The following is a 15398-nucleotide window of genomic DNA, read 5'->3' on the forward strand; positions in this document are numbered from 1 at the left end:
CTTGCAAAGACCCCACCATGCCACTTCTTTCCTCTCTGAGAGACAGGAAGGTGAGGCCCACAAGCCACACTCCTCAGGAACACAGAGTCTCAAGGCCAAGGGAGCTGTGAATACAATTTGCCCAAGAATCGTAAGATTCTGAGGTTTTTCTTCTTCCTCCTATGCTTTTTCTTCCCTATCATGCAGGGCTGCTGGGGGCACATACAAATGACTGCGCTTGACTTCCACCCCTCCCCTTTCAGTTCTCTTCACACATCCACTGGGTTTATCTGGGGTCCCTGAGATCAGTCTCCCCCCAGAGAAGCAGATGGCCACCCTGATGCCCAATAGAACCACCTGGGAGCTCCTAGCACTCCAGACGCCCAGACCAAACTTCACATCAGTTAAATCAGATTTTCTGAGTGTGGAGCCCAGGTATCATTATTTCTTCGAGTTCCCCAGCTGATTCTCTGCTGCGGCAGATTAAAGGCCGGAATACTCCCATGGGCCTGTGCTATCCTCCAGTGAAGCCCAGTCCCCCCGTGCCCCCGACCCCCTCAGTGGCCAGTCCAGAGGGCTGTGAGAGCGCCACCCTCCTCCCTTTCTCTGCCTTTCATTTTCCTTCTCTAGACTTCTTATTTTCTTCCCTTCCTCTTATCACTGGAAGCCCCACTGCTGATTTCTATTATTGTTATTACTAAAGCATCCTCTAAGACATTGCTACTCCAAGTGTGATCCACAGTATCATCTGGGAGGCTGTGAGAAATGCAGAACCTCAGACCTCACTCGGATTCCACAGAGTCAGACTCTACATTTTAACAAGATCCCCAGGTGATCAGATGCACATCTGAGCTTGGGAAGCTCTGTTGCCAAGATGCCCCACTTCCCCAGCACTCACGGAGCCCTGTGATGTGGTTGCAGATTAGCAGCTGGTGAGCCAGTTTGTTCAGGAGTGGCTCTCAGATCAGCAGATTGCACGTGATTCACATTTACTCCAGCAGGAAGAGGTTCATGCAGCTCAATTTTCTACCCTTTTTAGTAGACGAGTGGAATTCTCATAGTTATTGCAGGAAAAAGAAAACCACTCACTTAAAAATGAAATTTGGTTATAAGACCCTGCTTGCCCTTTTCTGATGCTGGGAAATGTGGAAAAGACCAGTTCCCATTCATCGAGGGCTAGTTGTGCAAAGGCCCTCAGCAGACTGGCCCAGACCACTGCACCCTGGGCTGGTCACAGCTGCTCTAGCAGAGCTCATAGCTGTCTGGGAGGATGGGGGCAGAATGATTGTCCATCTGAGCCAGGTAATACCCTCAAGGGACAATTTTGCAGCCCCTGGCTTGTGACCTGAAACATCCTCCTGATCTTACAGGCATAAAGCCTGTAAGTCCATAAAGCATCACATATTAGCTAGTAAAACAATCAAAAGGCTAAATAGTTATGTTATTTGATTGTAACCTTAAGTTGATGCCTTGTTTGAGAAAATAGTTCAGAAAAGTTCTTCTTGGAGGGAATTATGATTCGTTACTATTTCTCTACTGGCATAAAAATCCATTTGAGAGACTCATTCCGTGTGACTCAGTTTGTCATGGGGTAAACCAGTAGACCCCAGGGCTGAAACAGAATAGGTGCTTTTGGACTGAAAGGGCCTCAGAAGGCTTCTAGAATCCAGAGTTTTACAAACCTTCCTGAGAATAAGAATCACCTGGATCTCCCAGCCCCGTGGATTTTCTTTCAAGGAGAGGACCGGTAACCTATATAGTTTAATAAGTGCCTTAGGTGAGTTTTATCATCAGGTAGGTCTGGAAACACTGATGATCCATCCAATCTCCCTGTCCCTAGCCCTCAAGCCTTCCTAAGAATCAAACACCTGTGCCCATTTCTGACAGGTGTTTGTTTGCTTCTTAAACCCTTGTAGGGTAGCTATTTACTATTACACAAATTCTTCCTTTCTAGGCACAACCAACTTCTGGCTCCCTATCATTCCTTTCATTAATCCTAGGTCTTCCTCCAAACACAGAACAATCTAAATTTTCTCTTTCAGCTATCAACCTCTACGTTTTCTTCTCTTATTTTCAAAGGAAACCTTGATATTCCCTAGAAAAATATTTTATGTTTGCATTTAGTAAGAACCTGTAATAAAATTACAAATTAAAAGATTGTTGGCATAAAAACTTAGTGGCGTACTTCTTTGAACTTTTAAAATAGTCTCCAAATCTGAAGAGTAACCAGGCTAATCAGGCCATCAGCCTATAAATCTGGGAAAAGAACATATATACTCTAGTCCTGAGACCTGCCATGGACTGCAGATTAATGATTTATTATTCATTATTATGATTAGAGTACAATTTAACAAACATTTATTAAGTGTTTGCCATGTACTGAGCCCTCGGTCATTTGTGGAAGATCTGATGAAAAATTCATCTAAGTGGTTTGATTACATTTGCCTTTAATTCCCTTGGTGGATGGGCTCCATGCCTTTGCCCCTAATTATAATTTTAGCAATCAGAAAGGGTTTCAGAGGTCCTCTGATGCAACCTTTCCTTCTATTTAAATAAATGTGATAGAGGTTCTGTTCTTTAGGACCTCACAATCCAGCCAGAGAGGCAATATCTTTAAAAGAAATACCATTTAAAACATTAGAAGCAGCTATTCATTCATTATATGAGTAGCTCATCTGTATGCTTCTGAAGATGGATTCATCATCTGGGATGAAATAAAAGCAAGGGGTGGTCAATGTGGAGCTCAGAGGTAGAGTGTTCACTTCCACTGGGGATGAACAGAGAGAAGACAGAACATTTGAGTTTCCTTTCTTCCATTTGTTTATTCCACAATTACCTATTTATTACCTCCTGGATGCTAAGCACTAGGGATTGGAAGCTAGGACAAAGTGCTTGTTCTCAATAGGTTACAGTCGATCTTCATGATCTCTGGATTCTGTATTTGCAAATTTGCCTACTCCTTAAAATTTAAATTTATTTGTAACCCCAAATTTGTAACTCCAGGAACTTTTGCAGTCATTTATTGGATATGTATATAAGTGGAAAAAAAAAAATGGAGTCACCTGATGCACATCTTCCCAGCTAAGGTCAAACCACACTCTGCCTTCATTTTATTTTATTTTATTTTATTTTATTTTATTTTATTTTATTTTATTTTATTTTATTTTAATTATTTTATTTTATTTTTTGAGACAGAGTTTCACTCTTGTTGCCCAGGCTGGATCTTGTTGCCCTGACATGATCTTGGCTCACTGTAACCTCCGCTTCCTGGGTTCAAGTGATTCTCCTGTCTTAGCCTCCCGAGTAGCTGGGATTACAGGCACGTGCCACCACGCCCGGATAATTTTTTTGTATTTTTAATACAGACGGGGTTTCATCATATTGATCAGGCTGGTCTCAAACTCCTGACCTCAGATGATCCACCCGCCTCGGCCTCCCAAAGTGCTGGGATTACAGACGTGAGCCACCGCGCCCAGCCCACTAGGCCTTCTTGTTTCAATTCTCTTCAAGTGTCCTTTTTGCAGTCTTTTTAGTGCCACATTTTTTGCATTTTTGTGCTTGTCTTTGGTGATTTTGCTATTTAAAATGGACTCCAAATGTAGTGCTAAAATGCTATCTAGCTTTCTTAAGTGCAAGAAGTTGGTTTGTAGCTTGCAGAGAAAACAAGTGTATTCAATTAGCTTTGTTCAGACATGAGTGACAGTGCTATTGGTTGTGAATTCAGTGTTAATGAATCAACAGTTTGGTACATTCAGAAAAAGAAGAGGAAATTTGCTAGTCTGTATATGAGTCCACTCCAGAAAGTACTGAAATAACATCTAAAGGGTGTGATGAAGCTATGGAAAAGAGGCTAAACTTACGAATTCATGAGATGATGACTGATTTAAAAAAAAAAAAAAAAAACATAGTGGACAGCATTGTTGTAAGGCTAAAAGCCAAAGAAATTTATGGTCATGTTATCCAAATTCAGGAAAATGGTAAACCTTTCTCAGCAAATATCTTGTTATAAAGATATACTGCATATCATTAATTATTTGTAAGAAGCATATATTAAATTCAATGTCTTCAAAGAAAAACACATGTAAAACAAGGTTATGTATTGTTCTGTTGATGACAATGTTGTGACCAGAGGTTCCCAGGAACCAAACCTTGTATTTCCATTGTGAGGAATGGCTCAGTACTTGCGAATTCGGTGCTCATGGCAACTGTAACTTTATAGAACAGAACTGCCAAGAATAACAAGACTCAGCTGTGTATGTGGTCTGAGAAAGAGACAGGGAATTGACAATTGCTCTACAAAGTGATCAACATCAAGACAGCACCTGAATGATCAATATTAAGAATATCATGAACATGACTAAATGAAGAGGTTCAACATTAAATACTTTTTTCTGTGAAAACTTTTTTTTTTTTTTAGTTTGTTTGTTTTTGTTTGTTTGCCCAGGCTGATCTCCAACTCCTGGGCTCATGGGATCCTCCTGTCTTGGCCTCTCAAAGTGCTAGGATTACAGGTGTGAGCCACCATGCCTGGCCTGTAAAAACTTTTGAAAGGAACCTTTATATTTTTGCTTTTTAAAGTATGTGTCGATGAGCAACATTTAATTTGTGATTGGATACTATTTCTTGACAGTCACCAGACACCCTCAGGAAATCGTGCAAAGTGAGAAAATCTAGCCCACAAATCATTTTCAAATGTAATTCAGTTTTTATACATTAAAAATTTTACTATTAATGATTTATATTATAATTAATGTAAAAAGTTTGTAAATGTTAAGTTTGATGGGCAATTCCATATTTATTATTGTCAGTGTCAATTTTGCAATTTTTCATTTTGTAGCCAATTTTTTTTGTTGTTTCAACCCTTTTTTTTTTTTTTTTTTTTTGGCTCTAAAATGTTGATAACCCTTGGTCACTAAGGGAAGATCCAGACTTTAAGGACTCTGAAGCTTATACAGTTTGGAGGCCCTCTTAAGACGAAGATCACAAAATCACAAATACTGTACACGATTAGACCTCTTGGAAGAGGCATTATAACTTCTTAATTTGCTTCTGTGAAACACTTAGAGCCAATTGGATAAAATATCCACTGCAGAAGCTGCCCTGGTTAAGACCAGGTAGGAGACTCTGGCAATATTCAGGAAAGAGATGAAAGCCCAAACGTGGGGATGGAAAGGATGGGAGAAATATGAGAGATATTTAGAGGTAGGTCTGACAAGACGTGGTATTTGATGAGGAGAGTGTCAGGAACGCACACTGCTGGATGACTGAGTGAGTCAGAGAGGAAGGCAGATGGGGAGATGGGTGGTTGGGTGGATCAGGCTTGGAAGATAAATGACTTCAGGTTTGGAAATATCTATGGAAGCCATTTTATGTATGTGTGAGGTTCAAGAAAGGGGACCAACCAGGGCACAGACAGCTTTTGGCACATGAATGGTCTCTGAGTCCTGGGAGTTGATGAAATCTCCCAGGGACGTGCATAAGCTAAGAAGAGATGCATGATGGGGCTAGCACCCTAGGGAACACCAAAGTGTAGAGATTGAGAGATGCACAGAAATAGAACAAAGAAATGTTCATCCTGTTAAATGAGTACCTGTAGGCGCCACATATTATGCAAGGTGTTGGTTAGAGAAAGCTGAGTCAGGCAGAGAGATTGTCAGCTGGGGCTGGGGGTAAGGGAGACGGGGTCGCTGAGCTTGGAGGGTGGGCACGATGGGGGCTTTCCAGATGAGGGAAGAAGTGAGCAAATGCACGAAGCTAGAAAAGTGGGAAAGGGTGAACAGTTCATTTTGATTAGAATATGGAACATCCTGAAAAAGAGAGGGAAAGAGAGAAAAAGAAAGAGAACATCCTTAACATGATAATTGGAAATTAAATTATGGCTGCTTTGAAAGCCAAAATATCAGGTTTAGCAATGGGAACTTCCGATGATTTCCAAGCAGGGGAATTTTGCAGGCAGAACTGAGGAGCGAAGGGTCCTCTAGCAGATGGCCACAGAACTAATACTGCAGAGACCAATACAGGGATTCTTAGAGGCAGCCAGAAGCATGGGGGCCGGCACTCCCGGTGTCACAGTAGACATACAGGGAAGGGAATAAAAGTGAATGAGTGTATATAGAGGAATGGCCAGGACCTGAGGGATGGGAGCTGATGGGCTCTATAAGTAAAAGTGTACATAGCATTTACTGAAATTGCTGTGTAAAAATATAAACCCAGCCAGGGGCAGTGGCTCATGCCTGTAATCCCAGCACTTTGGGAGGCCAAGGCAGACGGATCACGAGGTCAGGAGTTCGAGACCAGCCTGGCCAACATGGTAAAATCCCATCTCTATTAAAAATACAAAAACAAAAAAAAACAAAAAAAAAACAATTAGCCAGGCATGGTGGCAGGCGCATGTAATCCCAGCTACTCCAGAGGCTGAGGCAGGAGAATTGCTTAAACCTGGGAGGCAGAGGTTGCAGTGAACCAAGATTGAGCCACTGCACTCTAGCCTGGGCGACAGAGCAAGACTCCATCTCAAAAATAAATAAATAAATAAAAATTTTTTAAAAAAACAACCCATAAGCCCTAGAACCTGAGGGGAAGAATACAGAGTGAAAGCCACAATGCTCCTCCTCTGTGTGACTCTTCCTCCCAGAATTTGTGACTTCAGCCTCAGATCAAGACATTTCAGACTGTAGGTTGATAGGAAGGCCACGCCCAGCTCAGCACCCATATTGCCCCATTCTGCTGATTGCTGTGTTGTTGTTTCTGTTTAGTTTCAACCATAGAACTTGGTTTTCTTCTGGTGAAATTTCATCGATTTGGGTTTTGCCCCAGTGCCCCACTTTGGTTAAACTTGTTTTACATTTCCTGTCTTCCCTGGAGGTGGCTGCTCTTTCTGTTTTTCATCTCTTGCCTTGTAGATGAGCCACCTTCTGGGTATAACGTAGATCATTTTGAGACAGAGAGGAGTTTGGAGAACAGGGATGGAGGAAAGGAAGGAGGGAGGCAGAGTCTCTCTTCTCTCTCCCAGGTCCCGGTGACTGGTTTCCTCGTGACTGCACCACTTGTCCCGGTCCCCAAGGACTCACTAAGAATCCACCCATGGTCAGCCACCTCGAGGTTCCCACCTGAAACTGCCCACATCCGCTTCTTCCTGGATCCACTTCTGGTGTTTGTAGAAAGGCTACTGTAAAAAGTTTTCTTGGCCAGGCATGGTGGCTCACACCTGTAATCTTGGCACTTTTGGAGGCCAAAAGAGGACAATAAGCTCCTTGAGTCCACGAATTTAAGACCAGCCAGGGGCAACACAGCAACACCTTGTCTTTACAAAAAATGAAAAAATTTGCTGGGCATGGTGGCGTGCACCTGTGGTCTCACCTACTTGGGAGGCTGAGGTGGGAGGATTGCTTGAGCCCAGGAAGTTGAGGCTGCAGTGAGCCAAGATGGGGCCACTGCACTCTAGGCTGAGCAACAGAACGAAACCCTGTCTCTGGAAAAAAAAAAAAAAAAAAAAAAGAGTCTTTTCCTTCTTGAAAACTTAGTAGCCTCTATGGCCAGGCATGGTGGCTCATGCCTGTAATTCCAGCACTTTGGGAGGCCGAGGTAGGCAAATCACCTGAGGTCAGGAGTTGGAGACCAGCCTGGCCAACATGGCGAAACCCCATCTCTACTGAAAATACAAAAATTAGCTGGGTGTGGTGATGTGCACCTGTAGTCCCAGCTACTTGGGAGACTGAGGCAGGAGAATGGTTGAACCCGGGAGGTGGAGGTTTCAGTGAGCAAAGATCATGCCAGTGCACTCCAGCCTGGGAGACAGAGCGAGACTCCATCTTAAAAAAAAAAGGAAAAAAAAATGGCCGGGGGCAGTGGCTCATGCCTGTAATTCCAGCACTTTGGGAGGCCGAGGCGGGTGGATCATGAGGTCAGGAGTTTAAGACCAGCCTGGCCAAGATGGTGAAACCCTGTCTCTACTAAAACTACAAAAATTAACCAGGCACGGTGGCAGGTGCCTGTAATCCCAGCTACTCGGGAGGCTGAGGCAGGAGAATCGCTTGAACTTGGGTGGCAGAGGTTACAGTGAGCCAAGATCATGCCACTGCACTTCAGTCTGGGTGACAGAATGAGACTCCATGTCAAAAAAAAAAAAAAAGAAAAGAAAGAAAGGCAGGGTGCGGTGGCTCACGCCTGTAATCCCAGCACTTTGGGAGGCCGAGGCGGGCGGATCACGAGGTCAGGAGATCGAAACCATCCTGGCTAACACGGTGAAACCCCATCTCTACTAAAAATACAAAAAGTTAGCCAGGCGTGGTGGCTGGTGCCTGTAGTCCCAGCTACTCAGGAGGCTGAGGCAGGAGAATGGCGTGAACCAGGGAGGCAGAGCTTGCAGTGAGCCGAGATCGAGCCACTGCACTCCAGCCTGGGAGACAGAGCGAGACTCTGTCACAAAAAAAGAAGGAAGGAAGGGAGGGAGGGAGGGAGGAAACAGTAACCTCTAGGCTGGACTGACTACATAATGTGCAGGGCAGCTTGTTCAAAAATGATGAAGAATTTCAAGACAGCAGCAGCAGAGCGTTATACCAAGCATGGGCCTGTCTGACTGAGGCTCTTCTGGAGCGTGGAGCCCTGTGTTGCTGCGCGGGTCTCGCGCCCACGAAGTCAACACCGCCTGTGGCTGAGTGTCAGCGCTTTGCGAGATGTGATCTCACACTTCATCTTGGGTGCGATGCACACACACCCACCCTCCTGCACGCCTCCACACGCTACACTCAGCCGCTTCATGGGGATTCATTTCTAGAGAGGGATTCTCATTGTGTTTTTCCGCTGAATTCACTCCAACCCCTCCCCAGTTCATCTTTTTCAGTCTTCAGCCAAATAGATGTTGACCTTCTAGATGAGTTTTGAGTATTGTCACCCAGTTGCAGGATGAGAAAGATAGAGAGGTCTCCTTGGTACCACTATTCACGTGCAATTCCAGTGCTAAGGGTAACCCAGGGAGTGGCTGACAGCCGCGAGATTCTCTTTCTGGAGAGGAGGGTCTGGGGTAGGCTGAGAACGCTGAGCGCTCCACAGATGGGATCCTGACATTTGCAAAATCCCACTTGACGACAGTCCCGTTCATTAGCAACATGGGTGTTATAATGATGTTTTCATCTACATGAGGAATCTGAAGCCCAGAGAAGTTGTCTCCTCAAGATCACACAGCCAGGAAATGGCACAGGCAACACACGCCTTCTGAGCCTTGAAATAGCCTCCTTTTCTCTACACACACCAGTCCACAATGGGACATTTTACAAGCCATAGCAGAAGGCTTCGAAGCAGCTTCTATTTGTATATGAAAGAATCAACCATGATCTCTGCCTTCCCCCAAAGGTAATAACTTTCTAGCTAATTTGTATTTCTTGTTCTGACTCTTCAGAGACAACCCTGCTACCCACTTTAACCTCAAGACACACATGAATTCTCGAGACCTGAAGACAGCCATAGAGAAAATCACCCAGAGAGGAGGACTTTCCAATGTAGGTATGTGATCCCGATTCAAATTCTACTGTCTTGCTACCATCGTTCTCTTTCTACGTGATTGTCTTCTAAACATTGTATATAAAAGGAAGAAAATAATAATAATCCGTCAAGAAATAACTTCTGGTCAGGTGTGGTGGTTCACACCTGTTATCCCAGTACTTTGGGAGGTTGAAACTAGCAGATCACTTGAGGTCAGGAGTTCGAGATCAGCCTGGTCAACATGGTGAAACCCTCTCTCTACTAAAAATACAAAAATTAGCTGGGTGTGGTGGCGCGTGCCTGTAATCCCAGCTACTCAGGAGGCTGAGGTGGGAGAATCACTTGAAGAGGCAGAGGTTGCAGTGAGCCAAGATGGCACCACTGTACTCCAGCCTGGGTGATAGAGTGAGACTCCATCTCAAAAAAGAAAAAGAAAAAGAAATGACTCCTGCAACATCTGTATCTTTTCTAAAGTTATCATGGCTTCAGAGGACAAGAATCTTTCACACACACACACACCCTGTACAGTCCCAGCATGCTTGGTTTGCAGGAAGGGGTAGCGTTACTCAGGGCAAGCAAGTCTGCTATCTTGACTATTTTTTTATTGGCCTACAAGTCATCAGCTGTTTCATGAAATTTTGTGACCAGTTAAGGAAGCCCCTCAGTGCCCCTTGAGAATCTTGTTCCAATCAACTACTGATGATTGTGCAAAGAGAAACATGTTCTCTGTTTCAAGCTGAGTCTCCCATGATATCTGAGCCTTTGGGGGCTCACCAGAAATCCAAGGTCTAGTCCTCAGTGGGGCAAGTCCAGAAATTCCATTTTATGTTTATACAGAGGTGATTGGGCATTGGGAAACAATTTCACACTAATCAAGCTCAAAGACTGTCAAAGAGCCCGTGCCAGTGTATTCATTTGTAAATGAAAGATTGGCTTTGGGGACGCTGGAGGGAGACTGATTGTCCACCTCTCGGGGAAAGTGTTCCTGTCATCAAAATCCAAAGAAATGGAGACATGAGCCATAGTTGCTTGGCTTAGAGTACATGCAGGGAATTGAGCTGTCTTTGAGGAAGCATCCTCAGAGTTACAGTACATCTGATTAATGATTTCCCTTCCCACTTCAGTGTATGTCTCTGTAGTGACCAGAACATTAGTATCTAGCACATACAGAGCTTTTCACCTTTGAACGATGCTAAATAAACACTAGCCAAGTCACTCTCCATGCCCTCAAAGCAGTATTACCTTCATCACACACATGACAGAGTTGACTTCTGATTTGTTTCTAACTTAATGCTTACATTAGTAAAATCCCAGTGAGACAAACATCAGAAGACACTCTCATTCCTTGACGAGATTAGCAATGGGTCTCAATCCAATCAGCATACCTTTTTCAGCGGATGACATGTTCTGACTCTGCCTCTGTATTGTCCAGAGTTTGGGTTCTGAAAACAGAATCCATTCAACTGATCCCAACAGAAAGGTATTTATTTCAGGATATTAAGTAGCTTGGAGAGTCACTGTAAGAACTGAAGAAGCAGACTGTAGGCTGAGCTTTAAGAGATGATGTCTGAAGGCTTCCTGCAGAAGTAGGACCTCCAAGGGAGTTGCTCCTTCTTCCAAGATTAGGAAATCACTTTCTGAATTCTGCCACGGCAGCCTCTTCAGAAACCTGCTTTGTCCAGGAAGCCAGCACGATCAAGAGAGCAGGAAGCTTCTTCTAGAGCTGCCAGCTCCAGAACCATGCCCTCCCTGCACCATTCACACCCACAACATGGATCTCCACACCCTGCCACCCCACACCACTGACTGAAGCTAGCAAGCAAGCCCAGGCACCTCTGCGGACAGTATCCCAGAGAAGTCAGATACTAAAGATATTTGTCAGCAGAAATATAAACAAAAGTACAGCCTCTGCCTCACTTTTATCTTATAAATCTCATGCAAGTGCATCAGTTCATGCAACTAAAACAAAGCTAAAGCCCTAGCTGCAAGGAAGTCTGGAAAACGTAGTTTTCTGATTTCCAGCCTCTATTTTCAAGACCCACTGGAAGGCAGATGGAGTGTGTGTTAAGCACTATACACCGTGACCTCGGGATATAAGGTTAGGTGGGGTTGAGGGGATCTTCTCATGGCGTCTTGTGCTCTGCCTACAGGTGCCTAATATTAGGCCAGAGAGGACTTCTGGGTGCTTTGTGCCTTGGGAAAAATTGTCCATTGGCTATAAAAGCAATGCTTAGCAGCCAAGGTTTCCCCTTAGCAACGGGGTTCTGTGCAGTCAGTTCACATGGGTTTTACAAGACATTTCTGCAGCATCTGTCTATGTAACCATGTGATGCTTTCATTTGACAAGTAAGATAATACCAGCTAGTGGAGACAGGATGCTGGCCAAAATCAGAAATGCACTGAGTATACTACTACTAATCCTAAAGTCTAAAGAAGGTGCTTCTTAAATGTATGGAGATTGAGGACTCCTTTTTCTATCCAGACAGATACTTATATACACGAAATACTGTGTATAATTTCAAGTGCCCTGGGGTTCACAGAGCCCAGGTTAAGAGCTCTGCCTGCTGTATACAGCCATGCTGACTCTAGGGTGAACAGTCATCCCAGTTTTCCCAGAAGAACCTGGGGTTTTCAGTGCTAAAACTGGGAAAGTCCTGGCAAACTGAGACAACTGGTCATTGTCTAGTTGACTCTGAAAATTTCCTGAAGCCCTTCTCAGTGTGAAATATGCCCTGGGAAAAGTCATGGCAGGAGGCTTCGTAGTGCTTCATGACTGCTGCACTCAGCCAAAGTAGATTGCTGTCGTGGAAATTTAGGCCCAGAGACACAGGGTGACCTACTCAGGACCACACAGCTAGCAAGTAGCACAGCCAGGGCTAGAACACAGTCTGTCAGTTCCTAGTGGGTGCAACTCTTCCCTGCCCAACCAGACCTGTGCCCCTGGCCTGGAACTGGAGGAAAACACTGCTGACCCCGGAACACAACTCTGTACAGCCCGCAGGAGCCTTAGGTTCACCCCAGGCTGCAGGGGACCAAGAAGAGGCTTCTGTCACTGCAGGTCAACTCCTCCCACCCTACACTCTTGGAAACAACATGGGGCTGGCTTAGGGGCTTAGCGTGGGTCCAGCAGAAAAGGGGCACTTTTGTTCTCATGAAAGTCTTTGGCCGGGCGTGGTGGTTCACACCTGTAATCCCAGCACTTTGGGAGAACGAGGCGGGTGGATCATGAGATCAAGAGATCGAGACCATCCTGACCAACATGGTGAAACCTCATCTCTACTAAAAATACAAAAATTAGCTGGGGGTGGTGGTGCGTGCCTCTAGTCCCAGCTACTTGGGAGGCTGAGGCAGCAGAATTGCTTGAACCTGGGAGGTGGAGGTTGCAGTGAGCTGAGATCATGCCACTGTACTCCAGCCTGGCGACAGAGCAAGATTGTCTCGGGGGGGTGGGGGGGAGAAAAAAAAAAAGGTCTTTCTCACCTGCTTGCTGTCCCTAAAACTTTCTTCAAAGCAGAGACAATTAGAAGTTGAAGGCTTGAAATGAAACCAAAATGGACAGTGGTAATGGCTGCGCATTGTCAATGTACTTAATGCCACTGAATTGTACACACGAAAATAGTTGAAGTGGTTTTAGAAAAGAAACAGACTGGGTTCAGTGGCTCACGCCTGTAATCGCAGCACTTTGGGAGGCTGAGGTGGGCGGATCACTTGAGCCCACAAGTTTGAGACCAGCCTAGGCAGCATGGCAAAACCCCATTTCTACAAAAAAATTACAAAATTAACCAGGTACAGTGGCACATGCCTGTAGTCCCATCTACTCAGGAGGCTGAGGCGGGAGGTTGAGGCTGTAGTGAGCCGTGATTGCACCACCGTATTCCAGCCTGGGCGACAGAGCAAGACCCTGTCTCAAAGAAAAACAAAACAAAACAAAACAAAAAACAAAACAAAACAAAACAAAACAAAAAACTAGGGAGGGAATGAGTGTGTTTTTCTGGGCCTCTTTGTGCTGCTGTGATCTCTTCCTGTACTTATAATCAGCATGATCACTCCAAGCATGAATTTTCTTTTTCGTCCAGGCCGGGCCATCTCCTTTGTGACCAAGAACTTCTTTTCCAAAGCCAATGGAAACAGAAGCAGCGCTCCTAACGTGGTGGTGGTGATGGTGGATGGCTGGCCCACGGACAAAGTGGAGGAGGCTTCGAGACTTGCGAGAGAGTCAGGAATCAACATTTTCTTCATCACCATTGAAGGTGCTGCTGAAAATGAGAAGCAGTACGTGGTGGAGCCCAACTTTGCAAACAAGGTAGATGACTGCCCAGAGACCTACCCAACATCAGGATTTTCCACACTCTGAAAAGTTGTAACGCCATTGCACTGGTTTTCCCATGCCTTTAAATGTGCATGAAGCTCATTTCTAGGCAGTAAGGCCTCCAGGGAGGGACTGGTCAATCCGCAACCTGCAATTACCCTCTCAAAGCAAAACCCCACACCCACCAGCAGCTGTGGAAGAGCAGTGTCCTCAAATTCTCAGCTAGGTTCTCCCGTGCTCCTCCCACAGCCACAGGGGGGTCTCTCCCCGGCAGCCGAGGGAGCCTTCACACACACATGCAAGCAAACATGCACTCCTTCTCTCTCTCTCTCTCTCTCTCACACACACACACACACACACACACACGCTTTCTCCTGTATACACACATTGCTGATTCATCAACCTGATAAACTGGAGAAAGGAGGCACTGAACCACAGCAGTGAGATCCCGTTTTCAGATGCTCCTCCTGGGTTCTGTGGAGATGCCCAGCAGGAGATGTGGAGCAAGGCCTCCCTCACTCACACCACCAAAGCTGCCAGCTGTTGTGTGTTTTGTACCATAGAACACCACTTAAACCTTCCCCCAAAGAAAAGGCTCCAGCTTCAAAATAGAAAGAAAGCCTTGGACAGGTTTTTCTTTAAGGCCCTTCCGGCTTTAATATTCCACGTGTCCAGAGCCAGCAGGGCTCAACCTCCTGCACCACCTCAAACTGATGGCCACTTTCTGCTCCTTGAAATGCCCTTCTCCCTGGACTTCCAGGATGCTGTGTGACTCTTATTTCATTGCTTCTTGCCTTTTTTCTACCCTCAACGTTGACCTCCCCAGGTCTACACCCTCCTCTTTAAGAGGCCCTCTCCCTGCAGGATCTCTCCCAGGGTCACAGCTTCCACTTTCATCTCTTTTTTTCTTTTTTCAGATGGAGTCTCACTCTGTCGCCCAAGCTGGAGTGCAGTGGTGCGATCTCAGCTCACTGCAACCTCTACCTCCCAAGTTCAAGCAATTCTCCTGCCTCAGCCTCCCAAGTAGCTTGGACTACAGGCGCCCACCACCATGCCCAACTAATTTTTTTTTTTTTTTTTTTGTATTTTTAGTAGAGACGGGGTTTCACCGTGTTAGCCAGGATGGTCTCTATCTCCTGACCTCTTGATCCGCCCACCTCGGCCTCCCAAAAGTGCTAGGATTACAGGTGTGGGCCGCTGCGCCTGGCCCTACCTTCATCTCTTGAGCTCTGTAGCCATCCATTTCCAGCTGACTGACTTTTCTCCACCTGATGTCCTATCAGAACCTTAAATCCCACCTGTAACAAGCCGAGTTCATCATCCTTCCCACCAAACTGTTTCCTCCTCTGGACTTCACATGAATAACCACACACCCATTCCAGAGGACAGTGTCGCCCCAGAGCTCCTCATCAGCTCCCACATCACCGATCTCTCTCCCTCCTCTTTTCCTCGCCCGACGCCCCCTCCCCAGTTCAAGCTGGTACCCTGCACCTGGTCCTTCTCCTTCCAGGTTAGTTTAGATTTCACAATGAAACCCAACTCACATTTCTGATGGGTTCCTCCAGTCCTGTGGGGTCCTTGCTCCAAATCCTTCATTGCTACCCATTGCTCTCAAGGCCTTCTGGGGTGC

General features: G+C 45.5%; 1 protein-coding gene across 3 annotated transcripts in view; it reads left to right on the forward strand.

The window, feature by feature from the left end:
- Window positions 1–15398, forward strand: part of VIT (vitrin) — a 127651-nt gene that overhangs the window by 104395 nt on the left and 7858 nt on the right. For all 3 annotated transcript variants that reach the window (XM_038006790.2, XM_038006791.2, XM_038006792.2), the window contains 2 exons: window positions 9377–9480; window positions 13536–13762. In XM_038006790.2, the coding sequence (XP_037862718.2) occupies window positions 9377–9480; window positions 13536–13762 (331 nt within the window). The remainder of the gene's footprint in view (window positions 1–9376; window positions 9481–13535; window positions 13763–15398) is intronic.

The sequence above is a fragment of the Chlorocebus sabaeus genome, chromosome 14 (genome assembly GCF_047675955.1).
Source record: "Chlorocebus sabaeus isolate Y175 chromosome 14, mChlSab1.0.hap1, whole genome shotgun sequence".
Classification (NCBI taxonomy): Eukaryota; Metazoa; Chordata; class Mammalia; order Primates; family Cercopithecidae; genus Chlorocebus; species Chlorocebus sabaeus.